At 46.9% G+C, this 26,680-nt stretch overlaps 1 protein-coding gene across 3 annotated transcripts; it reads right to left on the minus strand.

Annotated features, from left to right (window-relative positions):
* Window positions 1-966: 966 nt before the first annotated feature.
* pla2g6 (phospholipase A2, group VI (cytosolic, calcium-independent)) lies at window positions 967-24,350 on the minus strand. 3 transcript variants are annotated; one of them, XM_045690955.1, is made up of 19 exons: window positions 24,213-24,350; window positions 22,817-23,040; window positions 17,178-17,390; window positions 16,470-16,650; window positions 14,626-14,813; window positions 14,157-14,253; window positions 12,630-12,812; window positions 9,939-10,047; window positions 8,211-8,333; window positions 7,059-7,149; window positions 6,512-6,675; window positions 5,824-5,974; window positions 5,506-5,642; window positions 5,043-5,120; window positions 4,405-4,559; window positions 4,239-4,290; window positions 3,597-3,712; window positions 3,259-3,332; window positions 967-1,652 (listed from the first exon to the last, which is right to left on the minus strand). In XM_045690955.1, exons 2-19 carry the CDS (start codon window positions 23,029-23,031, stop codon window positions 1,505-1,507), a joined length of 2,475 nt encoding a protein of 824 aa, XP_045546911.1. In that variant the 5' UTR covers window positions 23,032-23,040; window positions 24,213-24,350; the 3' UTR covers window positions 967-1,504. The 3 variants fall into 3 exon arrangements, with proteins under 3 accessions (XP_045546911.1, XP_045546913.1, XP_045546912.1); XM_045690957.1 differs by lacking the exon at window positions 8,211-8,333 and having other exon boundaries at window positions 1,084-1,652; XM_045690956.1 differs by lacking the exon at window positions 5,043-5,120 and having other exon boundaries at window positions 1,086-1,652.
* Between the last annotated feature and the right edge of the window lie 2,330 nt (window positions 24,351-26,680).

Genomic DNA, 26,680 nt, shown 5'->3' on the forward strand with positions numbered 1-26,680 from the left:
GGATATTAATACAAACAAGTGGTGGAGTTCAGTTAAAAACTGAAAGTCTGAGTCTGAATAGCATCCTATTCACTAGGTAGACATACTTTTGACCAGGGCGCTATTTCAGACACAGACAAATAGTGCAGATAGATAGTATCACAACCCATTGAGATTGGTTATTCAAGTAATGTGGCATTTATTCAGTCCGTCCAGTTGAAATAATTATGATTTGAGAGGTTAAGACAGCAAGAAATGATAGGACAAAGGTAGTTACAAGAGATAGATCCGGGTCGTATTCATTAGTGCACACCGTCGCAAATCATAGCAGAACATGTTGCAACGAAAACAAGAGTTTCTTATTGAACAGGTTCAGAATGGCCGCCAGCCCTCCCATTAAGGCATCATCAACTTGAATGGGGATGTCGGTTCGAGGGATTATGGGTGTAATATGGTGTAATAATGACGCAAAACAGTGATTCATATCATTTACATGGCTGCATTTGTTTTATTGAATGTAAATCTGATTATTTGAAGGATTTGGATTAGCTCAGTAAATAAATACAATGTCAGGAAGAGGTCAATTGTACAAAGTGTAATCCTCCGTTTCTGAATTTATTTTTTATATAACGTGTTACTTTGTCAGTCTCAGTACTGTTGTGCAAAGCTGAATCTTCCTTTCCCCAGGTTTTAGACTTTGACTTCATGCGTCTGTGAGGAAGAATGAAACGCTCTCAAACATTCAGTCTCCAGTACAGATTGAAAAAGAAACATCGCTCTATTATCTTTTATCCCCTCTCTGTGTGTCTCTCTACCTCTTCCCCTCTCTGTGTGTCTCTCTACCTCTTCCCCTCTCTGTGTGTCTCTCTACCTCTTCCCCTCTCTGTGTGTCTCTCTACCTCTTCCCCTCTCTGTGTGTCTCTCTACCTCTTCCCCTCTCTGTGTGTCTCTCTACCTCTTCCCCTCTCTGTGTGTCTCTCTACCTCTTCCCCTCTCTGTGTGTCTCTCTACCTCTTCCCCTATCTGTGTGTCTCTCTACCTCTTCCCCTCTCTGTGTGTCTCTCTACCTCTTCCCCTCTCTGTGTGTCTCTCTACCTCTTCCCCTCTCTGTGTGTCTCTCTACCTCTTCCCCTCTCTGTGTGTCTCTCTACCTCTTCCCCTCTCTGTGTGTCTCTCTACCTCTTCCCCTCTCTGTGTGTCACTCTACCTCTTCCCCTCTCTGTGTGTCTCTCTTCCTCTATATCTGACAAAACATCAGGTTATGGACATTTGCTCGGAGCTTTTTCAAGTACATTTTCATCTACACAATGATTACACCCCAATAGAAAATGAGTTTCTACTGAACAAATTGGTAGGTAGGTATTGGTAGGTCACTCCCCGTTTCGTTCCATTTGCTTCCGTTGACAAAATGTTTTGCCACAGAATCGGCGTAATGAACAAACCCCTGTTGTGCCAGTAGTAGTATGATGTCCATCTGGGATTCCCATAGCATGATCCCATCCCTGCCTCTCCTCTGCCTCTCCTCTTAGTAGCCGTTGAGTAGTTGCTGTGCCAGGAGTTGGACGTTCTCCCTCTGTTCGTAGAGGTACATCTGGGTCTCCCACAGCATGTCCACCAGCACGGCGTCACTCACCTCATCCAGCATCACCTCCTGGGAGAGCTGGGGGCTCAGTCTGGGGGGGGGGGATGGGTAGGAGAGAGCAGGCTAGTTCAACAAGAGCACACACACCATACTGTCACACAGAATGTTTTTAACCTGTTACACTTGTGGGAATTGGCCTTTATGGATAGGGCCAACTTGAAATGTTTCTTACAGAATAAATATGAAACGCATAACCACTGTAGCAATTGAAAGGGAACAGTTTGGAGATAATGGGGAAATGATTAGACTGAAGCTGAGGACAACAGTTCACCATGACCAGACTGAAGCTGAGGACAACAGTTCACCATGACCAGACTGAAGCTGAGGACAACAGTTCACCATGACCAGACTGAAGCTGAGGACAACAGTTCACCATGACCAGACTGAAGCTGAGGACAACAGTTCACCAAGACCAGACTGAATCCAAACACTTGGCTTTATGTGCATTTTACATTTACTGTTCTTTTCACTGCATTTGTTGACAACGAAAACTGAAAATACTCTGGATACATTGAGTAACATAAGAATATTCCTGGAAAACATGGGGTAGGTGCAACGTAAGAGAAAAAAAAAATGACACGGGTTTCAATGAGGACTAACTGGAGTCTCCAAGTGGGGAGATGCCTCTCCAGAGTGTGAACAGTTAACGATACGGTGTTGTTTAGACCTCTCCTAGCTGTGCCATTGAGGAACTTGATCAAGCACACTTGTAGTTGATTTGTTTGGAACACAACCCTGCAGTTACACAATTACTGTTGATGTTCACACAATCCAAAAACGGTCCATTATAAATTGCAATTTGGGTCAGGTGGGCATCATGCGAAAGCTTGTTCCATTGCCAACATGACTAGTTAAGTTCTAAAATAGGGTCTTACAGTGTTAGGCTTTCACAAGGCAGACAGATTGTAATTTAGGCGCCCATAGAAAGGAGTCCTGAGTGCATTCAGGTGCGTGTGCCGCGCCAAATTTCCTTCACAATAAACAAACACAGGCTGATTGTGTTCAGAACAACCCAGGGTATGACGCCACGTCATCTTGTAACTGAACAACAAACCGTGATCATAAAAACGCTGACACTGTATACGACATGAGTTTCACTGATTTGGAGACGCGAAGTGCACATTTACACTCACAGCTGTCTGCCTGCTTGTATGACATCATTTATTAGAATCCCCAAGGGCGGCATCTTTCAAAATACGTCCAGTCATCTTCATTTACAGCGTTTCCCCTCACCAAGACAAAACATTTGCAAAAGTTGCCTAATTAGCGGGAGGGATGGGGGCAGCTTGTTTCTGCACGTGGTGCTGAAGTTCAGAACATCTGTCAGTCAAACCCCACACAGAGCTGGGAAGCAGACTGAGCTCTGACCTCATGTGTATCAGGTCACTGTACAGCCACTAAGTTCCAGTTTAGGTGCTTACTGGAGCACAAATCTATCATTTTCAACCCGTTTATAGGTATGAGAGCAAAGGGTTAAAACTTTCCATTTCCAATGTACAACAGAGACAGACACCATACACTGAGTGGACAAAAAAAGCATTGTCTACCTGTGGTAGACAGTATCAGTATGATGAGGTTAGTGTCAGACTGACCTGTGGTAGACAGTATCAGTATGATGAGGTTAGTGTCAGACTGACCTGTGGTAGACAGTATCAATCATCTCACACCAGGACCGGGCCCTGTCCACAGCACAGCCATCAGAGTCTGTACACTGACAGACAGAAGGAGAGGGAGAGAGACAGAGGAAATCAGTGTATGTTGTAGATGAGTAATACAACAGGGACCTCTTCATACAGGGACTACTAGGACATTGGTTTCAGAGCTGAAATGTTGAATGAAAATGTGAAGTTTTTTTATATGAATTCCAATCAACTATTAGTGTCACCTACGTTTCACTAACTCAAACACTTAACTAAACAGTATGCAGGATAAAAGGTCACTCACAATAAATCAAACAATCGTTAAACCAACTCACGCAGTCCACCAGCATCTTGCCCAGCTCCTTGGCGCCTACAAAGCTCTTAGCCAGTTCCAGAGGGTTGGAGGGTCTGAACACATCTACAGAGTTCACCACTACCTGGGGAGGCTTACCTGTCCCAATAAATATGACATATTACCATCCATATGATTTCTATATATTATAATATACCAATATAAAGCTCTTACCTGTCCCAATAAATATGACATATTACCATCCATATGATTTCTACATTATAATATACCAATATAAATCTATTACCTGTCCCAATAAATATCATAATATACACATCCATATGATTTCTACATATTATAATATACCAATATAAAGCTCTTACCTGTCCCAATAAATATGACATATTACCATCCATATGATTTCTATATATTATAATATACCAATATAAAGCTCTTACCTGTCCCAATAAATATGACATATTACCATCCATATGATTTCTATATATTATAATATACCAATATAAAGCTATTACCTGTCCCAATAAATATCATAATATACACATCCATATGATTTCTACATATTATAATATACCAATATAAATCTCCTACCTGTCCCAATAAATATCATAATATACACATCCATATGATTTCTACATATTATAATATACCAATATAAAGCTCCTACCTGTCCCTAAAGAAACCACCACACCTAGACGCTGCACCTCTAAGCCACGCCCCTACATTCAAAATAAACAGAGAGAGAGAGAGAGAGAGAGACAGAGAGACAGAGATGTTAAACAGACGATTCAGTACAAAAGGAACATTTTAGATGAAACTTCTTAGAGTCACACCTCTGCTTTCAGGGATTTGTTGTATTGGTGGATCTCAGTCATGGCATCCAGTGTCGGGTTATTGGCCAGCAGCCCTCCGTCCAGAAACCGGCCCATTGGTCGGAAGTAGGTGGGGGCGGCGCCACTGGAACGGGCGGCTCTCCACACGACCTGCTCTGATAGGCCGAGAGGGTTGGGGCTAAGCATCAAATCAACCAATCAATCAGACAAAATTATGATTGATGAAGAAAAAAGTTTACGTTAAATTGGTGAGGTGTGAGAGCAGATTCACCAAGCATCTTCACTGTGACCCTTTCACCTCCACACACTCACTCAGAGAGAACAGGCATCACAAGCACACACAGAGAGACCAAACACACAGACAGTCAGACAGACAGACCACACACACAGAGACATAACACACATACAGACAGTCAGACAGACAGACCACACACAGACATAACACACACACACAGAGACAACACACACACACACAGACAAACACACACACACACACACAGACAACAGACACACACAGACAACACACACACACAGAACAACACACACACACAGAGACAACACACACACACACAGAGACACACACACACACACACAGAGAGACAACACACACACACACAGAGACATAACACACACACCACCTTGGTCTGTCACCTTCCTAAGTTTTTTCGCAGGTTCCTGAGTGTATCCAACTATCAACACATCCTCATCCTCCCATCCTGAAACAACAACACACACACTCATACCACCACCAGATGGAAACACAGCTGGCCCTGACACACACTCTCCAAACAACACCGACACCTAGACCCACAGGGCGATCATTATCCATCAAATGTATTTATAAAGCCCTTTTTACATCAGCAGATGTCACAACGTGCTTATACAGAAACCCAGCCTCAAACCCCAAACAGCAAGCAAAGCAGATGTAGAAGCACGGTGGCTAGGAAAAACTCCCTAGAAAGGCAGGAACCTAGGAAGAAACCTAGAGAGGAACCCCCTGGCTGTGCCGGGTGGAGATTAGAAGAGTACATGGCCATTATCACGTCACACACACACACTGAGGTACAACACAAACACAGCCCCCCCCCCCCACTCTGTTACCTTGTGGTATGGTGAGGGGAAGGAAGGTGGCTGTGGCAGCGTAGGGGCGTTCTCTGGCCAGGGAGGGGGGGTCGTAGTTCCTAAAGAGATGGAGCTCTCCTGGATGTCTGTCTGCCAGCACACTGGTCACCATCACCCTGTGGAGAGACACAGAGAGACACACACAGACAATATTAGAGAGACAAAGGATACTTCAGGATGGGAGAAAACATACATGTATAGCTAATGAATATACAATTGAAGCTAATGAAAGTGTTAGTATTACAGCAGCACCCTGAATTGACCAATCAGACAAAGCCAAAGTGTTTCCATGGTTACCTGGGGTGCCGTACATCTGTCATCATGGTGTTCTCTCCGAACTCTTTCTTCAGGAAGTCCTCCAGAGGGGCCGACTCGTAGGGTCGCGACCCCTTGAACACCTGCTCCTTCATACGGAAGTAGAGGCATCGCAGATACTCCATATCCTTACCTGGAGAGAGAGAGAGAGAGAGAGAGAGCGAGGGAGAGAGAGATTTACTCCATATCCTTACCTGGAGAGAGAGGGAGAGAGAGATTTCCTCCATATCCTTACCTGGAGAGAGAGAGAAGAGAGAGAGAGATAGGGAGAGATATCCTCCATATCCTTACCTGGAGAGAGAGAGAAGAGAGAGAGAGATAGGGAGAGATATCCTCCATATCCTTACCTGGAGAGAGAGAGAAGAGAGAGAGAGAAGAGAGATTTCCTCCATATCCTTACCTGGAGAGAGAGAGAAGAGAGGGAGAGAGAGATTTACTCCATATCCTTACCTGGAAAGGTACGACAGCATCTCACAAACAAACACTTTCAATGTTGAAAGGGTCTACGGTTCAAGGCTGCTCTTTAAGAAGTTAGGGACAACTTTGTATGAAAAAAAAACAATCCATGAAAAATATTGAGGACCATATCAACTATATAAAACACATACATGACACCATTTAAGTTTCTCTGCACACAGACACTCATAATAAACACACAGTAACAGCTCACCATGGATGATAGCCAGGGCCAGTATGCCCCCTGTGCTGGTCCCAGAAACCCAGTCAAAGAGTTCCTTGATGGGCCTGCCTGCCTCTTTCTCCAGGGCGATTAACAACTGGATCAGAACCAAGCCTTTAATGCCCCCTCCATCCAGACACAGCAGTCTGTCTATCCTACAGAGAGAGGAGGCCATTAGAGTGACTCTTACATAGCAGTCTGTCTATCCTACAGAGAGAGGAGGCCATTAGAGTGACTCTTATATAGCAGTCTGTCTATCCTAGAGCGAGAGGAGGCCATTAGAGTGACTCTTACATAGCAGTCTATCTATCCTAGAGGAGAGAGGAGGCCATTAGAGTGACTCTTACACAGTAGGAGAGAGAGGAACAAGCCATTCAGACAATATATAAGTCATTTGTCTATATTGTACACTTGACTATTCATTCAAACTGGTGTAATAATCAACCAACCAACGAGTCACACAGATCAGCAGTACTTTGAATGAAGAAAAAAACGGATAAATATCTAAATAACCAAAATAAAATACACAGAAACGCACTTCCTGCTTCCTGTTTTGAACCCGTCCACTTCCTCCCGGCCACGACTCATCGCTCCCACCGCCGCCGCAACGTGCATGATGTCCTCGAACCCTATCGGCCAATCACAGACAAGGACCCAGGTCTAATCAACCAATAGGAGCGCAGAGTGGAATGGAAGAGAGGGACAGAGAGAAGGGGATGAGCCTGGGGGAAAAGGGAGTGAGAGAAGTGGGAAGAGACAGAAGAGAGGGGAGAAGTACCAGCATAATTCAAAATGCAGGGAGAGAAGAGAGGGATGAATACAAACATGGAGCGATAGCAGAGGGAAGGATGAATTAAAAACAAAACAGATTAATGTTCGAACGGATTGATGAAAAGAAAAAGGGAGAAAAACGAAAGAAAAAAAAGAGTGAGAAAAAGAGAGAAAGAAAGAAAGAAAGAAAAAGAAAAATAAGAAATCCTTTTCAAATGGAAGCAGAAAGTCTTCAAAAGGAGAAGACCATAAGGTAAGGAGGATCACGCTGCCGGAGAGAGGGAGACTTCAGTAACGAAAAGAGAGAAAACAAAAAGAGGGGATGAAAGAACGGATAAAACACCATCAAATAAAGGAGGGGTCAGAGAAGAGAGAGGGAGGGAGGTTCTGGGGTATTGGGGTTGGGGGTCAGAGCAGAGGGAGGGAGGTTCTGGGGTATTGGGGGTCAGAGAAGAGAGAGGGAGGGAGGTTCTGGGGTATTGGGAGTCAGAGAAGAGAGAGGGAGGGAGGTTCTGGGGTATTGGGGGTCAGAAGAGAGAGGGAGGGAGGTTCTGGGGTATTGGGGTTGGGAGTCAGAGCAGAGAGAGGGAGGGAGGGAGGTTCTGGGGTATTGGGGGTCAGAGTAGAGGAAGGGAGGGAAGTTCTGGGGTATTGGTGTTGGGGGTCAGAGAAGAGAGAGGGAGGGAGGTTCTGGGGTTGGGGGTCAGCGGGTGAAAGATAAAATGGTATCAGGGCCTGTATTCATAAAGCATCTCAGAGCAAGAGTGCTGATCTAAGATCAGATGCCCTCTATCAAACTCATTATGATCAGAACGGCAAAACTGATCCTAGCACTCCTACTCTGAGATGCTTGATACATATGACCCCAGGAGGAGAAGGGTCAAAGAGACATTTGGGGATTGAGGATGGGGGGCTTTACCTAGGCCTGGTGACGAAGCAGCCTTCTTGGGGGGAGGATGGGTGTTGAGAGGGGAGGAGGGTGGGGCACAACGCTGTACCCCTACACTACACAGCATGTCCAGTAGCACCTTTCTGTTGGAGCCTTCAGTCAATCAACACACCAAGCCACAGGGTTAGAGACATGCACACACAATGACAGGTAGGAAGGAGAGAGAGAGAAGGAGAGGGGAGATGAGAGAGAGAAAGAGAGAGAGAGAATGGGAGAGAGAATGAGAGAGAGTAAAATAGTAGGTTGGGAGAAAGTGGGGAGAGAGAGAGAGAAAGAGTAGGTCAGGAGAGAGAGAGTGGGAAGAGAGAGCAAAATGAACTGAAGAACTTTAACAAAGCATGCATTCAATTTCACAGTCAGTTACAGAGAGAAAAAAAGAGATTGCTGAGAGAGAGGGAGGAGTGGTAAAAAAAGATCATACAGGCATTCACACATGACACACAAACAATCACACACGCCGATTTGGACAACACGCATGGTTTCCATAGAAAGACATAGATAACATGTATTATTTTGTATTGAGATACTTTCAATCGATTAGTCAATCAATAACAACTATATAAATGTATAGCCATGGAAACCACAACAGAGGGGTTGATTGACATGGACAATAACTTCAAAAATACAGAAATTAACACCAGGCAACAGATTTGATAGGACGTAGCTAGCTTTCAATACGACCTGCTAGCTAAAATCCCTGCTTGCTCACGTTAGTTAGCTTGATTGAACTCTGACATGCAATCTAACATTAGTTAGCTAGCATTCGAGGGCTGACGGTTCTCATGAACGTTTATTGTGTAATGTAAAAACAAATGAAGGATCCAACTATGTTGGTAATTTGTCCCATGTCTCACTACTGCAGTATGCTACTGATTGTCCGTGTGCTAGCTAAGAGCAACAAACCCACACAAGATAAACGTGAAAGCATCCAGCACTGATTAGCTTTCATTAGCTAGCTTACATTAATGCTATAAACCACTGACAATGTTTTGAAATAACATTATATATTTCTTTGATTGTATATACATAGTCTTAGCAAGCTCTTTGGCAGCAAGCTAAGCTTTTTTAGCTATAATATTCAGCTACCTCGCTAGCTTTACAAACGTTAGCTTAGCTAACAACCCGTCTCAGGCTGCTGGCTTCCTAAGTGACAGTGGCTGACAAATCAAGTGTTGGTGAAAAAACCCAGGAAATAGTAATTCCCAGAAAGTCCCCCGCAATTTGACCCACCCTCGAGCGTAAGGCCTATGATCATTTCAGCACATTTCAAACAGCTGACTAATCAATGTAATCGAGCAATGAGCAGAGATCACATGATCAATGAACACAATATACTGTAGTTAATGTTATATTAATGTTCACACAGCCCTAACATATGCATGCTATATCATCCACAATAACACATGCTTCTGAATTCATTAATATCCACATCAACGTTAGATTGTTGTTGTGTTAGGATTCATTCATGTGCTGGCTTGTGACGTCACCGTTTTATAAAGGCACCAAGGAACTAACACTCCTAATTTTCTCATTAATTCATCCACCCATTTATTATATCGTTCCCTTTGCTCACTCTATCCACCTACTCTATCTCCCCCCCCTCTTACCTTTACTAGTGCGTGATGCTTTGAGTCCGGGTGTCTCACCCTCTCCCCCCATCCTCCTTTTTCCCTCCCTCTGCTCTTTCTTCCCTCTCACCTTTACTAGTGCGTGCTGCTATCAATCCGGGAGTCTCTCCCAGGTCATTGTGCATCTCCACGTCGGCTCCAAACACGATCAGAGCCTTGATCAGTTCCATGTGGTCCATCTGTAAGTAGCGAAACAGCAGGGGTCAGAGAGTAAAGATCACGGAAGGAGGGGTCATAGAGGAAAACAAGGGGTCATGAACGGGAAGGGACTATGTAGTGTCCAAATTCTAACCCTAGACCGTACCCCTAATCATTCCCGTCTAACCCTAGACCGTACCTCTAATCATTCCGATATCCATCCTGCCCTGCCATTCTAAAGTCTTCGAAAGCCAAGTCAATAAATAGATCACTGACCATTTCGAATCCCACCATACCTTCTCCGCTGTGCAATCCGGTTTCCGAGCTGGTCACGGGTGCACCTCGGCCTCGCTGAAGATACTAAACGATATCATAACCGCCATCGATAAGAGACATTACTGTGCAGCTGTCTTCATCGACCTGGCCAAGGCTTTCAACTCTGTCAATCACCGTATTCTTATCGGCAGACTCAATAGCCTTGGTTTCTCAAATGACTGCCTCGCCTGGTTCACCAACTACTTCTCAAATAGAGTTCAGTGTGTCAAATCGGAGGGCCTGTTTTCCGGACCTCTGGCAGTCTCTATGGGGGTATCACAGGATTCAATTCTCGGGCCGGCTCTTTTCTCTGTAAAAATCAACGACATATGCGGGTGATTCCCTGATCCACCTCTATGCAGACGACACCATTCTGAATATATCTGGCCCTTCCTTGGAAACGGTGTTAACTAACCTCCAAACGAGCTTCAATGCCATACAACACTCCTTCCGTGGTCTCCAACTGCTCTTAAATGCAAGTAAAACTAAATGCATGCTCTTCAACAGATCGCCCGCACCTGCCCACCTGTCCAGCATCACTACTCTGGATGGCTCTGACCTAGGTGTCTGGTTAGACTGTAAACTCTCCTTCCAGACTCACATTAAACATCTCCAATCCAAAATGAAATCTAGAATCGGCTTCCTATTTCGCAACAAAGCATCCTTCACTCATGCTGCCAAACATACCCTCGTAAAACTGACCATCCTACCGATCCTTGACTTCGGCGATGTCATTTACAAAATAGCTTCCAACACTCTACTCAAAAAATTGGATGCAGTCTATCATAGTGCCATCCGTTTTGTCACCAAAGCCCCATATACTACCCACCACCGCGACCTGTACACTCTCGTTGGCTGGCCCTCGCTTCATACTCGTCGCCAAACCCACTGGCTCCAGGTCATCTACAAGTCTCTGCTAGGTAAAGCCCGGCCTTCTCTCAGCTCACTGGTCACCATAGCAGCACCCACCCGTAGCACGCGCTCCAGCAGGTATATCTCACTGGTCACCCCCAAAGCCAATTCTTTCTTTGTCCGTCTTTCCTTCCAGTTCTCTGCTGCCAATGACTGGAACGAACTGCAAAAATCACTGAAGCTGGAGACTGATATCTCCCTCACTCGCTTTAAGCACCAGCTGTCAGAGCAGCTCACAGATCACTGCACCTGTACATAGCTCATCTGTAAATAGCCCATCCAACTGCCTCATCCCCATACTGTATTTATTTATCTTGCTCCTTTGCACCCCAGTAGCTCTACTTGCACATTCATCTTCTGCACATCTACCATTCCAATGTTTAATTGCTATATTGTAATTACTTCACCACCATGGCCTATTTATTGCCTTACCTCCCTGATCCTACCTCATTTGCACACACTGTATATAGATTTTTTGTACTGTATTATTGACTGTATGTTTGTTTATTCCATGTGTAACTCTGTGTTGTTGTATGTGTCGAACTGCTTTGCTTTATCTTGGCCAGGTCGCAGTTGTAAATGAGAACTTGTTCTCAACTAGCCTACCTGGTTAAATAAAAGGTTAAAAAATAAATAAATAAATAAATAAATATATATATATATATATATATATATATTTTTTTTTTTTTAAAAGACTGCACCCCTAATCATTTCCATCTAACCCTAGACCGTACCCCTAATCATTTGTCATATTGTTGAGGGGATTCATATATTTGAGATAAAGAGGAAGGTTACCGAAGCATTAAACTCCCACTGAGTGCAACAAACACCCCCTCCCTACCTTCATAGCCAGAGGCAGGGCCGTGTTTCCCCTCTGTGTGACACATAAACCACACACACACACACCTCCCTACCTTCATAGCCAGAGGCAGGGCTGTGTTTCCCCTCTGTGTGACACATAAACCAAACACACACACACCCTCCCTACCTTCATAGCCAGAGGCAGGGCCGTGTTTCCCCTCTGTGTGACACACACACACCCTCCCTACCTTCATAGCCAGAAGCAGGGCCGTGTTTCCCCTCTGTGTGACACACAAACCACACACACACACACCCTCCCTACCTTCATAGCCAGAGGCAGGGCTGTGTTTCCCCTCTGTGTGACACATAAACCACACACACACACACACACCCTCCCTACCTTCATAGCCAGAAGCAGGGCCGTGTTTCCCCTCTGTGTGACACATAAACCACACACACACACACACACACACACACACACACACACACACACACACACACACACACACACACCTCCCTACCTTCATAGCCAGAAGCAGGGCCGTGTTTCCCCTCTGTGTGACACACACACACACCACACCCCCTCCCTACATACCTTCATAGCCAGATGCAGGGCTGTGTTCCCATCCTGACCCTTGAGGTTGGGTTCCGCACCGTGTGTGAGCAGCACCATGGAAGCATCGAAGCGCCCCCTCTTGGTCAGGACGTGCAGTGCACTCTCCCCTGTCTTACTGAGGTAGTTCACCAAGCAACCTCGCTCCAGCAGCGTACGACACATCTGGGGGGGGTGTTTGGGAGGGAAAGCATGATAGCACTTAGCCATGTTTAACACAGACTTGTAAATAATATCTGTTTGACCATAACTTGATACATAGAAACAAGTAGGTACTTCAGGTTTCAGTACGTTTAACTAGCAACAGTAGTAAACATGTTGTCCCCTACAGAATGATACAGCGCCCCCTTGGCCCACTCAGTGTAGTTTTGTCACATGTTGGATCTCCACAGCGAGATGCATTCACCCACGTTTCCTGTTTCTCATGAGGAGAAGCATATACAGTACAAAGTGTCATGACTGGAGCTCAACGGGACAGGAGAAATGCTTGTTCAAAGTTTCTCAGTTCAGCTGATTACTATATCGCCCCCTTTGGGCCAATCAGTGTAGTTTCACAAATGCCGGATCTCTATGGCAAGACGCATCAGTCACCCGAGTTTGGTTAAAAAATGTAAAATAAATCAGGTGAGTGGTGTCGGAGATATCGCGTGTGACTAACGTACGTACCAGGGTTTCCGTTAGGAAAAAGACGCCGGACAACATGACCGGCAAGATTTTAATTTACCGGACATTTGAGAGATTTACCGGACCCATTTGCATTGGGTGTGTAACCCAGTAGGGCGTCCACCCACAATGCTCAGAATGACAGAAATCACATTTAGATTATGGTAATTCATCTTAACATTACGTGCAACTCCTGTAACGAAGCAGCCAATACAACGTCATTTGCCAAAATGCAATTTGTGGGAAAACACTAGGAAGAGTTTCTAATATGACTAGGATTGTGGCTTTGGCTTCTGGACAACGAAAGAACGTCAGAAACCAATAGAACAGGAGAGAAATGCAGGTTTCAATGGGGAAGACCATAACTGCTTTTGACTAGGCTACTTTGAAGCAAGGTAAGACATGCCTCAGAATATGAAGTAAAAGTTTGAGGTTTCAAACTATTAAGTATATGTTTTCAAAATGCATACTGCCTCCAGCTCACATTGTAAAGTGGTGGGTGACACGCTGATAGTCTCCCTACCGTGTCTTATGCACTAGAACGCCGATTGGGTGGCGCGTTTCAATTACCAGTTGAGAAATAAAAAATAGTAGCAATTCTTTTCACAAAATTAGGCAAATTAAACTATAGACGGACAATTTGGCAAGCAAAACATTTATTTATAGTTTTTTTCATCGGCCAAAAGTCGGTAAATGGAAACCCTGGTAAGCATGTTAGTAGGTACGAACGGACGGAAACAGATCCAAAGTTCCTCCGATTTTATCATGGAGGGGCAATTAAAGTATTTTATCACAATTCATTTTGGGTGAAAAAGTGTAAGTGTAATTGTAAAGTGTTCCCTCTACCTCTGCAGTCTTGCACCAGTGTAGGGGGGTTCCTCCATAGACGGCATCTTCTACCTGTAGCTGACCTGGGTCTGCATCCAGGACAGCCTCAGCACAACTAGAGAGGAGCGAGAGAGGGAGCGAGAGAGGAGCGAGAGAGGAGCGAGAGAGGGAGCGAGAGAGGGAGCGAGAGAGGAGGGTGAGGGAGCGAGAGAGGAGGGTGAGGGAGCGAGAGGAGGGAGCGAGAGAGAGAAAGGTAGAAAGAAGAGTGAGAGAATTGTAAACAATGTAGTGGAATCTTGTTTGACCTATCCAGCGCCTTCACATCTGCAAAAACTGCGGGGAAGACAGGAGCTAGGGGGTAGATTTGGGACACGGCAATCTCCTCTCACCACTATACCACCAATCAGTGTTCTCCATTCTCCCTTAGCTAATGAAAGAGCCAATCAACATTCATCACCATTCCCTCTTCGCCAATCAGTGCTCTCACCCCTTCTCACTGTACTTCATGGCGGCATGGATTGGGTAGCCACTGCCCCCGATGATGTCACAGCGAGCTCCTCCCCCCAGGAGGGCGTTCACGGCCTCTACCCTCCCGAGGCGACAAGAAACATGGAGGGGCGTCTCCCCCGCCCCGTTCAGCTCATTCACCCCCGCACACATCCTACTGCACAGCGCCTAGAGGAGGGAGAAACCAAAAGCAGACACATTTTAATAGGGACCTTGCTTTCGACATTTTAATTGCAATGTATACGTTTCTGATGAAGGCCATCTGTATACGTTTTTAAACTTAAAAAAGCGAATAAAACATCACATGTTTAACTGCGAGTGAGATCGTGACTATTCCCTCCAAATGTGTTCTGAAACCCTGAAAATCCATTCAAAAAGGACAGAAGGAAGGAACAGCAGAAGTACTGCAGCAGTCTTGTAGCTGATCTGAATACAGAGAACAGACAGCGTTGTGTACTAACAGCTATAGAGAGGTGACCCAGAGTCCTCAGTCTGACCTGCATAACAGCAGCCGGGTCCTGTCCCTGTCCTGACAGTTCTGGGCCCCGGCCGCAGCAGAGTAATATCTGGGATACACGGATCGGAGACGCAGAGCGCTAGTACTTCAACACGTACACTGAAAAGCAGGGTTGCATTCAATAGCAATCAAACAGAAGAAGAAAACAGGCCAAAACAAGGAGAGACCTAGCAGAATTTGTCCAACGAGAAACTCTCTTTTGCTACAGTGTGGACTAATGAGTACCACCCAGCACTGCACTAAAAGAACTAGCACAGCCCTGCCTTGCCTTCGCAGTAGAGTCAATGTCCCCTTTCTGAGACTGGCTACCTGTGACTGGCCCCACCACCCGGAGCCCCCACCCGCTGCCTGGTTTATGTTAGCCCGACATTAACCTGACGTAGCAGGCATGAGAGAAACGCCTGAGCGGAGTTCACACATTTTCACTAGAAAAAGGAAGCTAGGTTGAAAATAGCTGTATCCCTGGAAACTGGAAAAATCGGGTTGTTGGCAACTGCACTCAGGCCAGCCTGCCCTGTTCCCATGTAATGCAGTGTCTATGACTGTCATATTGGTATAGGTACAAACTGGAACTTGAAACTGTTTGGCAGCACAGTGCATGGGGCGTCTTACACTGAGTATACCAAACATTTGGAACACCTTCCTAATATTGAGTTGCACCCCCCCATTGACACAAACCAGTCTGCCTGGCAACTAACATACCCAGTTAAAAGTCAGTTAAATATTTTGTCTTTCCCATTCACCCTCTGAATGACACACACAATCCATGTCTCAATTGTCTCAAGGCTTAAAAATCCTTCTGTAACCTGTCTCCTCCCCTTCATCTACACTGATTGAAGTGGATTTAACAGGTGACATCAATAAGGGATCATAGCTTTCATCTGGATTCACCTGGTCAGTCTATGTCATGGAAAGAGGAGGTGTTCATAATGACCAGATGTCCCCACAAGAATAGTAAACAAACAAACATTTTGTTAGTCCCCACTAGATTAAATGCTAATTTAGGGTGGTTAGGGTTAAGGTTAGGGTACGAGTACGGGTTAGGTTTAGGGTTACATTGGATTTTGAATGGGACTGAATCAAATCAGATGTATTTATGAAGCCCTTCTTACATCAGCTGATATCTCAAAGTGCTGTACAGAAACCCGGCCTAAAACCCCAAACAGCAAGCAATGCAGGTGTAGAAGCACGGAATTGTGTGTCCCCACAAGGTTAGCTGTACACGACTCTGTGTGTGTGTGTGTGTGTGTGTGTGTGTGTGTGTGTGTGTGTGTGTGTGTGTGTGTGTGTGTGTGTGTGTGTCACACCTGTATAATAGTAGCCGAGTCCTGCTTGGCGGCACAATGCATTGGCGTCTCCCCGTTCTTGTCTTTGATGTCGGTGCGAGCCTGGCACTCCTCCAGCAGCTCTCTGACACATGCCACTTCCCCCCGCTCACACGCCAGGTGTAACGGGGTCTGACCAGCAGCGTCCCTGGCGTTTATCTGGCTGGAGAGGGTGAGGAGTGTGAAGTATCAATATGATTAGGGAGAGAGGAGAGGGGAAGGGAGGGAGACCATCGCTCATTTTAAAAATCAACATATTCCCTATTGCTTAAGCCACAATATCGGTTAACCCAGAACTAAAGTCTCATGTAAATTGGTCAGCTGCTCGATTAAGTTCTGAGTCCATATGTGTTAAGGGATGAAGAGATGCTAGAACGAGGAGCCCCACCTGCTCTCTCTCTCTGCAGGTTACGGGCTGAATGTCCCGTCCCCTTCTGAAATCTGAAATGCTAAACACCTGTTAAATCGTGATTTGTCCAAATAACCAGTGACGAAAACCCCAAACACCAGAATTACTGCTGCTTGTTATCTCACCCATCACATTCCTTCCTGACAGATTCTACAGTAGCAGATCTGACGCAGATCTGTCCGGGGGATTACTCACGTCCTAATGCTTTACAGCAACTCTTTGGTAATAACATGCTTATAACCCACTCATTACATGCTTATAGCCAGACTCTACAACCTCACCTCTGGACGTGGTTGTGCTTCAGGCATTCCCTCAGGCCCGTATCCACGGCGATGTGGGCGGAGCTCCAGTCAGCGTGACTACGGAGGCAGTCTACTATTGGCTGGACTGCCTCTGGCTTGGGGAGGGGGAGGGTCTCGTAGAAGGGACGAAGCTTGAGGGCGTACTGGGGGAACCAGTTCATGGCGTCCTCCTCGGAGTTGACCTGAAACAACCTAGGAGACAGGAAGTGGAGATGTCAACCAAAGGTCAGCTGATCCCTGACCAAAGATTGTCCATTATACTGGCAAGATAGTCGATTAACAATGGAAATATATGTCCTCAAAGATGGAATGCAGGTGTGAGGAGGCGAGATCAAGTGGGACCATTCTAGCCAATGAGAGGGCAGACATGCATGTAAACAACAGGCCATTGAGATAGAGGACTCATCTTTGTATCAGTGTCATTATAGCATCTGTGACAGCCTGGGCAACCCCATTGAGGCCATCTCCATTTTAAAGTAGACAATTTTCTTCATCATTGGCTGATTGCTCCGAACTGATAGGAATCCCCACGCAGTTGACTACTTAAAAAAGTGCTAGAAGCCCTCAATGGCAATGTCCATGTTAAAACGGGTTATATCCATGATGAGTCCTCTATGACAACAGGCACAACTCCGACAGTTGTTTTTTTTCAACGTTGCTGAAATGCCACGTGCGTCCACTTATATTAGTGCAGTCCTAACAACCTAACCATTAGGAAAGTTCTAGTCGATCAAATATGCCTCGCGTAGCAATTTAGCATATTCGACACTCATTGAGCTCCATTCAAACATTCCTCACTTCGTGGGCTTATTTTTCATGGACAGATTTTGGGCGGAGTGAAAACTCTCGTTTCACCTCTTCCTCTCTACATTCAGATGTTCTACTCTTCTTCCAAAGGTTTTATGACTCACTCCCCCTCGGAAAGCCTACAGACTGGGAAATAAAATATAGTGAGTGAGTGCACCTTTTGCTGGGAAGGAGGAGTAGGAAATCGGAACTCAGTTCTATCTGTGAAAAACTTGCTTGTGATCTGTAAATATTAACAAAAACGTTCAATTACAAGCCTAGTTTAGCCAAGGAGAAAACACTGACCTATATAGGGAGAAAGACAGTATCCTTCCTGGCTTGCCATGATTGGCTGAGCTAATGGGTGGGGCTGGATATGCCGAGAGATGAGTCCTGATTAGTCTCATGTCACGGGCCAGGGACCGATGGAACTTAGGCTTACTAGTGTTTTAACCATGCATCTTTCCTACAACGGCCAAAGATGTAACATACATTTCCCAGAGCACCACACAGAGAGAATGGTCACTAAGTGCATTGTTGGAGCATGTGTCCATACTGACAGGATCGAAAGAAAGGGAGTGCTGCTCTCGGATCAGCTTTCTCCATTCAAATATTACCTTAACATTAGAATTATTTCACAATACTGACAACGGATCAGCTCCTAGAGAGATATTACCACCTACAGCTGCAAATTTTGAGGCGGGTTATTCTAATGCTTACCCTATGATAATGCACTAAATCAAGATTTGGCACATTATTGGCTACACATCATTAATTAAATTGAGACAAATTACAGACAGTAGCATACAATTAGCAAAATAAACATGTCATGTATTTCAACATGATTGAAATAGGCCTATAGTGCGCTGTTTATATTTTAATCCAGTCATCTCGGTTTTTATATATATATACACACACTCGTCGCTTGTATCAATTGCAAAGACATTGGCAACTTCATATTTGTAGTCAACTTTTGTTCTGAAGTTATCAGAGAGACGGATAAACCATGTGATTCTATGTTTAGCTGAGATCGTCTGTGTATTAAGTGATGCGGGAGGGCAAGAAAAAGCATCTAACAATGCACTTAACTGTTCTACGAGTGGCCTGAGGCAGGCGTTGGATTACCAGCGTTTTCTAGTGCAAAGTTAATAACGATAGTTTGGGGAAACAGTTCGGAGATGCTCCTAACAATAATAATAATAATAATAATAATAATAACAATAATAATAATGTTCTAACAATGAACTTTGCCTTAAGATGCTTTTGGGAAACCGGGACCTGGTCAGTATATTGATGATCTTCGCTACCGCAGATTTTTGGAAAGATATACAGTTATGGACAACTGCAAAAGAGCTACAGGTCTCGACATCGCTGCCCTGAATTTAGCAGGTGCTATGAACAAAGCTCCGTGGGAGAAAGTTTACTTAGAGACTACTTTCTGGAGGACAATGCCATGCTGACTCATGTGAATTCTTAAAGAGATGGTTGGGGCTAAGGCTTAAAAAAAGGTCTTGAAAGATGTCGAATGGGTGGAAACAAAGAGGGGCTCAAGCCAGCAAGTATGAAAATCACCAACAACAAAGATTTTTCTGCGGTCTCTCCACCCCCTCCTCCATCCCACTCTCCTCCACCTCCATCCTCCATCCCACTCTCCTCCACCTCCATCCTCCATCCCACTCTCCTCCACCTCCATCCTCCATCCCACTCTCCTCCACCTCCATCCCACTCTCCTCCACCCTCCATCCCACTCTCCTCCTCCTCCATCCTCCTCTCCTCCTCCTCCATCCTCCATCCCACTCTCCTCCATCCTCCATCCCACTCTCCTCCACCTCCATCCTCCATCCCACTCTCCTCCACCTCCATCCTCCATCCCACTCTCCTCCACCTCCATCCTCCATCCCACTCTCCTCCACCTCCATCCTCCATCCCACTCTCCTCCTCCTCCATCCTCCATCCCACTCTCCTCCACCTCCATCCTCCATCCCTCTCCTCCACCCTCCATCCCACTCTCCTCCTCCTCCATCCTCCTCTCCTCCTCCTCCATCCCACTCTCCTCCTCCTCCATCCTCCATCCCACTCTCCTCCTCCTCCATCCTCCATCCCACTCTCCTCCACCTCCATCCTCCATCCCAATCTCCTCCTCCTCCATCCTACATCCCACTCTCCTCCTCCTCCTCCATCCCACTCTCCTCCTCCTCCATCCTACTCTCCTCCACCTCCATCCTCCATCCCACTCTCCTCCACCTCCATCCTCCATCCCACTCTCCTCCACCTCCATCCTCCATCCCACTCTCCTCCTCCTCCATCTCCATCCTCCATCCCACTCTCCTCCTCCTCCATCCTCCATCCCACTCTCCTCCTCCTCCATCCTCCATCCCACTCTCCTCCACCTCCATCCTCCATCCCACTCTCCTCCTCCTCCATCCTCCATCCCACTCTCCTCCACCTCCACCTCCATCCCACTCTCCTCCACCTCCACCTCCATCCCACTCTCCTCCACCTCCATCCTCCATCCCACTCTCCTCCACCTCCATCCCACTCTCCTCCACCTCCATCCTCCATCCCACTCTCCTCCACCCCACTCTCCTCCACCTCCATCCTCCATCCCACTCTCCTCCACCTCCATCCTCCATCCCACTCTCCTCCACCTCCATCCTCCATCCCACTCTCCTCCACCTCCATCCTCCATCCCACTCTCCTCCACCTCCATCCCACTCTCCTCCACCTCCATCCTCCATCCCACTCTCCTCCACCTCCATCCCACTCTCCTCCTCCTCCATCCTCCATCCCACTCTCCTCCACCTCCATCCCACTCTCCTCCACCTCCATCCTCCATCCCACTCTCCTCCTCCTCCATCCTCCATCCCACTCTCCTCCTCCTCCATCCTCCATCCCACTCCCCTCCTCCTCCATCCTCCATCCCACTCTCCTCCTCCTCCATCCTCCATCCCACTCTCCTCCACCTCCATCCCACTCGCCTCCATCCTCCATCCCACTCTCCTCCACCTCCATCCTCCATCCCACTCTCCTCCTCCTCCATCCCACTCTCCTCCTCCTCCATCCTCCATCCCACTCTCCTCCTCCTCCATCCTCCATCCCACTCTCCTCCACCCTCCATCCCACTCTCCTCCACCTCCATCCTCCATCCCACTCTCCTCCACCTCCATCCTCCATCCCACTCTCCTCCTCCTCCATCCTCCATCCCACTCTCCTCCTCCTCCATCCTCCATCCCACTCTCCTCCTCCTCCATCCTCCATCCCACTCTCCTCCATCCTCCATCCCACTCTCCTCCTCCATCCCACTCTCCTCCTCCTCCATCCTCCATCCCACTCTCCTCCTCCTCCTCCTCCATCCCACTCTCCTCCTCCTCCATCCTCCATCCCACTCTCCTCCTCCTCCATCCTCCATCCCACTCTCCTCCTCCTCCATCCTCCATCCCACTCTCCTCCACCTCCATCCCACTCTCCTCCATCCTCCATCCCACTCTCCTCCTCCTCCATCCTCCATCCCACTCTCCATCCCACTCTCCTCCACCTCCATCCTCCATCCCACTCTCCTCCACCTCCATCCTCCATCCCACTCTCCTCCACCTCCATCCCACTCTCCTCCACCTCCATCCTCCATCCCACTCTCCTCCACCTCCATCCCACTCTCCTCCACCTCCATCCCACTCTCCTCCTCCTCCATCCTCCATCCCACTCTCCTCCACCTCCATCCTCCATCCCACTCTCCTCCTCCTCCATCCTCCATCCCACTCTCCTCCTCCTCCATCCTCCATCCCACTCTCCTCCACCTCCATCCCACTCTCCTCCACCTCCATCCCACTCTCCTCCACCTCCATCCCATTCTCCTCCACCTCCATCCCCCATCACACTCTCCTCCTGTCCTCTCCCATCACACTCTCCTCCTGTCCTCTCCCATCACACTCTCCTCCTGTCCTCTCCCATCACACTCTCCTCCTGTCCTCTCCCATCACACTCTCCTCCTGTCCTCTCCCATCACACTCTCCTCCTGTCCTCTCCCATCCCACTCTCCTCCTGTCCTCTCCCATCCCACTCTCCTCCTGTCCTCTCCCATCCCACTCTCCTCCAGTCCTCTCCCATCCCACTCTCCTCCAGTCCTCTCCCATCCCACTCTCCTCCTGTCCTCTCCCATCCCACTCTCCTCCAGTCCTCTCCCATCCCACTCTCCTCCAGTCCTCTCCCATCCCACTCTCCTCCAGTCCTCTCCCATCCCACTCTCCTCCTGTCCTCTCCCATCCCACTCTCCTCCAGTCCTCTCCCATCCCACTCTCCTCCTGTCCTCTCCCATCCCACTCTCCTCCAGTCCTCTCCCATCCCACTCTCCTCCTGTCCTCTCCCATCCCACTCTCCTCCTGTCCTCTCCCATCACACTCTCCTCCTGTCCTCTCCCATCCCACTCTCCTCCAGTCCTCTCCCATCCCACTCTCCTCCAGTCCTCTCCCATCCCACTCTCCTCCTGTCCTCTCCCATCCCACTCTCCTCCAGTCCTCTCCCATCCCACTCTCCTCCTGTCCTCTCCCATCCCACTCTCCTCCAGTCCTCTCCCATCCCACTCTCCTCCTGTCCTCTCCCATCCCACTCTCCTCCAGTCCTCTCCCATCCCACTCTCCTCCTGTCCTCTCCCATCCCACTCTCCTCCAGTCCTCTCCCATCCCACTCTCCTCCAGTCCTCTCCCATCCCACTCTCCTCCAGTCCTCTCCCATCCCACTCTCCTCCAGTCCTCTCCCATCCCACTCTCCTCCTGTCCTCTCCCATCCCACTCTCCTCCAGTCCTCTCCCATCCCACTCTCTCTGCCCCCCAACCCACCTCAAGGCGACGGTGGGCGTATCAGGGCACTTGAGCAGGCAGTCCCAACTCTGACAAGGGGTGTTCTTGTACAGCACCATGCGTCCCTCCTCCTTCAGCTCGACTTTCCCCCCTCCGCTGTAGTCCGACAGTGATACTTCCCTGACGCGGTAGGGGTTGGAGAAGAGGTTGGAGACGGCGGACACAGTCTCCATGACTCCCCTTAGAAACTGCATGGTGGTGGCCTGGGTACAGAGAGGAGAGAGAAAGGACGTTAGGAAGAGGCTCTGTCTCGTTTCATTCTTCAACAATACCTCACATTCTCTCTGCTTGCTTCCTTCTCAACACCCATTGGAGTAGAAGGTTTGAGGGGAGGGTCCTTGGACCTCCTCCTCCAATATGGTTGAGAGTTAGGCCTAGGCGAGGAGATAGGATGCAAGGAAATAAGAGTGCAGACAGGGATGGTAATCAGCAAGACGTATTGTGTGATTCCACACGAAAACAGAGCCCAATTCTTCTATGGATTACATTTTGTGAAAATCCCCAAAATCATGGTCTGTCTTGGTTCTAGTTTTGAGAGGAATCACTCTACTGCAAACAGTCAAGATTTGAATCTGTGTACAAAGGTCATAATTATGGTTACCTGATCTGGTATGTTGAGTACTTCTCTCTGGTCTATCAACAACAACACTGATGCAATCAGACTTGGGTTCAAATACTATTTGAAATCTTTCAAATACTTTGAGCATTCGCGTCAGCGTGTCTGTAGTGCCAACCCCAAATGGGTGGGTTTTACACATCTGGGACTATTCTGTTGGTTCCATTTCACCAGACAAGCTCAATTGAACACAGGCAAATGAATCAAAATGGATTTAAAATAGTATTTGAACCCAGCCCAGCATTTGGTCCCACCCACTCCCTTGTGAGACTCAACCATGTCCCAACTGCATAGTTAAGCAGCATTGTGTGCTTTGCTTGACTAAAAACAACAGAGGGGAGGGGGGTGACAATCAAAAACTGAAAGCAAAAGTTTATTTCAGCTTGTGGAGTCAATGTGGAATTGCTTTGCCTTTACTCTACTTCCATTGCAAACCTCTTGAATGATAAGGCATTGTCTGGCTCCTTATTCAACGTGAACAAGCGGTGCCATTCATGCAATTCATGAGTCCTGCCAGTTAAAGCGTATGACTCTCTCAGTCCAGTCTCTGAATCAATTTGGCACACATAACATAGCTAGCTTCGCATAGCTACCGATACAGTCAAGGGCAGAATCGCGATATAGAACTGACACTGAATGTATATTCTTTCAATTGGAAACAAACGCATTTATGGTAACTCTTGTACGTGGTATGCTTTCATTGTACTCTTATCTACGATCATCGGTTTAGTTTAGGAAAGAGCTCATCATAAACCTTACCTGATTACTGCGACTCCTCTCCACCAGTGACTGACGACTTTTGATGGATCATCAACAACCGGCTAGCGTTCAACCAACCTTGCTGCAAAACTTGATTGATGTGAGCTGCACCAATCAGTGAACACGCATTGGAAGGCGTTGTCTGAAAATACACCAATTGTAGAAAACCAATAAATTAGAGGAGTGTACACAGCGCATAGACTGACTGCGTGTTGGACGAAGCTGCCTACCACAGACTTTTTCTTTCACACTCTTAATGGTTAATTAGAGGATTTAGAGAGAAAATCTGACCCTGGATCTGTGTACAGGGGCGTCACAGATTGAAGCAGTATTTTTGGTAGACATAATAGAATAGAATGTTCTAGTTTATTGTTCTCCAGGTACATTTTCTGCACTTCTCAAATCGAGTTGTATTAGTCACATGTTTCAAAAACAACAGATGTAGACTAACAGTGAAATGGTTACTTATGGAACCTTTCCAACAATGCAAAAATAATATAGAGAAATAATAGAACATTTGAAAAATAATAACATGAGGAATAAATACACAATGAGTAACGATATCTTGGCTATATACACTGGGTACCAATACCGAGTCAATGTGCAGGGGTACAAGGTAATTGAGGTACATATGTACATTTAGGTAGGGATAAAGTGACTAGGCAACAGGATAAATAATAAACAGTAATAGCAGCATAGTTGATCAGTCAAAAGGGTGCAAAAAGGGTCAGTGCCGATAGTCGGGGTAGCTATTGTTTAATTATTTAACTAACTATTTAGCAGTCTTAAGGCTTGGGGGTAGAAGCTGTTCAGGGTCCTGTTGGTTCAAGACTTGGTGCATCGGTACCGCCTGCCATGCAGTAGCGGAGAGAACAGTCTATGACTTGGGTAGCTGGAGTCTTTGACAATTTTTAGGGCCTTCCTCTGAAACCGGCTGGTATAGAGGTCTTGGATGGCAGGGAGCTCGGCCCCAGTGATGTACAGGGCCGTACGCACAACCCTCTGTAGCGCCTTGTGGTCAAATGCCATGCAGTGGCCTTACAAAGTGGTGATGCAGCCAGTCAAGACGCTTTCAATGTTGCAGCCGTATAACTTTTTGAGGATCAGAGGGTCCATGTCGAATCTTTCCAGCCTCCTGAGGGGGAAGACGCGTTGTCGTGCCCTCTTCACGACTGTGTTGGTTTGTGTGGACCATTATAATTCCTTTGTGATGTGGACAGCAAGGAACTTGAAGCTCTTGACCTGGTCCACTACAGCCCCGTCGATGTGGATGGGGGCGTGCTCGGCCCTCCGTTTCCTGTAGTCCACGATCAGTTCCTTTGTCTTCCTGACTTTGATGGAGAGGTTGTTGTCCTGGTACCACACTGCCAGGTCTCTGACCTCCTCCCTGTTGGCTGTCTCATCATTATCAGTGATCAGGCCTACCACCGTCGAAAACTAAATGATGGTGTTGGAGTTGTGCGCGGCCAAGCAGTCGTGGGTGAACAAGGCGTACAGGAGGGAACTAAGGGGCCCCCGTGTTGAGGGTCAGTGTAGCGGATGTGTTGTTGCCTACCCTCACCACCTGGGGGGGGGGGGTTAGGAAGTCCAGGATACAGTTGCAGAGGGAGGTGTTTACTCCCAACATCCTTAGCTTAGTGATGAGCTTGGATGGCACAATGTGGTTGAACGCTGAACACTGAGCCATGACCAGCCTTTCAAAGCATTTCATAGCTACAGATGTGAGTGTTACCGGGCGATAGTAATTTAGACAATTCCTGCCACATCCAACGAGCATCAGAGCCAGTGTTGTAGGATTTGATCTTGGTCCTGTATTAACGCTATTCCTGTATGATGATTCGTCAGTGGACGTAGTGGGATTTCTTATAAGCGTCCAAATTAGTGTCCCGCTCCTTGAAAGTGGCAGCTCTAGCCTTTAGCTCAGAGCAAATGTTGCCTGTAATCCAAGGCTTCTGGTTTGGATATGTACGTACAGTCACTGTGGGGATGACGTCGTTGATGCACTTATTAATGAAGCCGGTGACTGATGTGGTAAACTCCTCAATGCCATCAGATGAGTCCCGCAACATAGTCCAGTCTGTGCTAGTGAAAACTCTTGGTAAATAGTATGGTCTACACCTTATCATGAGGTATTCTAACTCTCACTCCATCTAAGGCTAGGACACACAGCCAGGGTTGAGCTGAGGATGAGAGAGTAATGACCAACTTGATCTATTTTGACAGTTTAAAAAGTAGGGAAGGCTCTCCTGTGAGAAAAGTTGACTTGATCAGATTACACATATTTTTTAAAACATCAACTCTTTCCTCCAAACGCAACTCATCTGCACATGATCCATTTTCCAGAGAGACAGAAATGTAATAGAATACAATAGAATAAATACAATAACATTGAATTTAATAGAATACAATAGAATACAATAAAATATCATAAAATATCGTAGAATACACTACAATACAATACAATAACA

The sequence above is a fragment of the Salmo salar genome, chromosome ssa12 (genome assembly GCF_905237065.1).
Source record: "Salmo salar chromosome ssa12, Ssal_v3.1, whole genome shotgun sequence".
In the NCBI taxonomy this organism is placed as follows: Eukaryota; Metazoa; Chordata; class Actinopteri; order Salmoniformes; family Salmonidae; genus Salmo; species Salmo salar.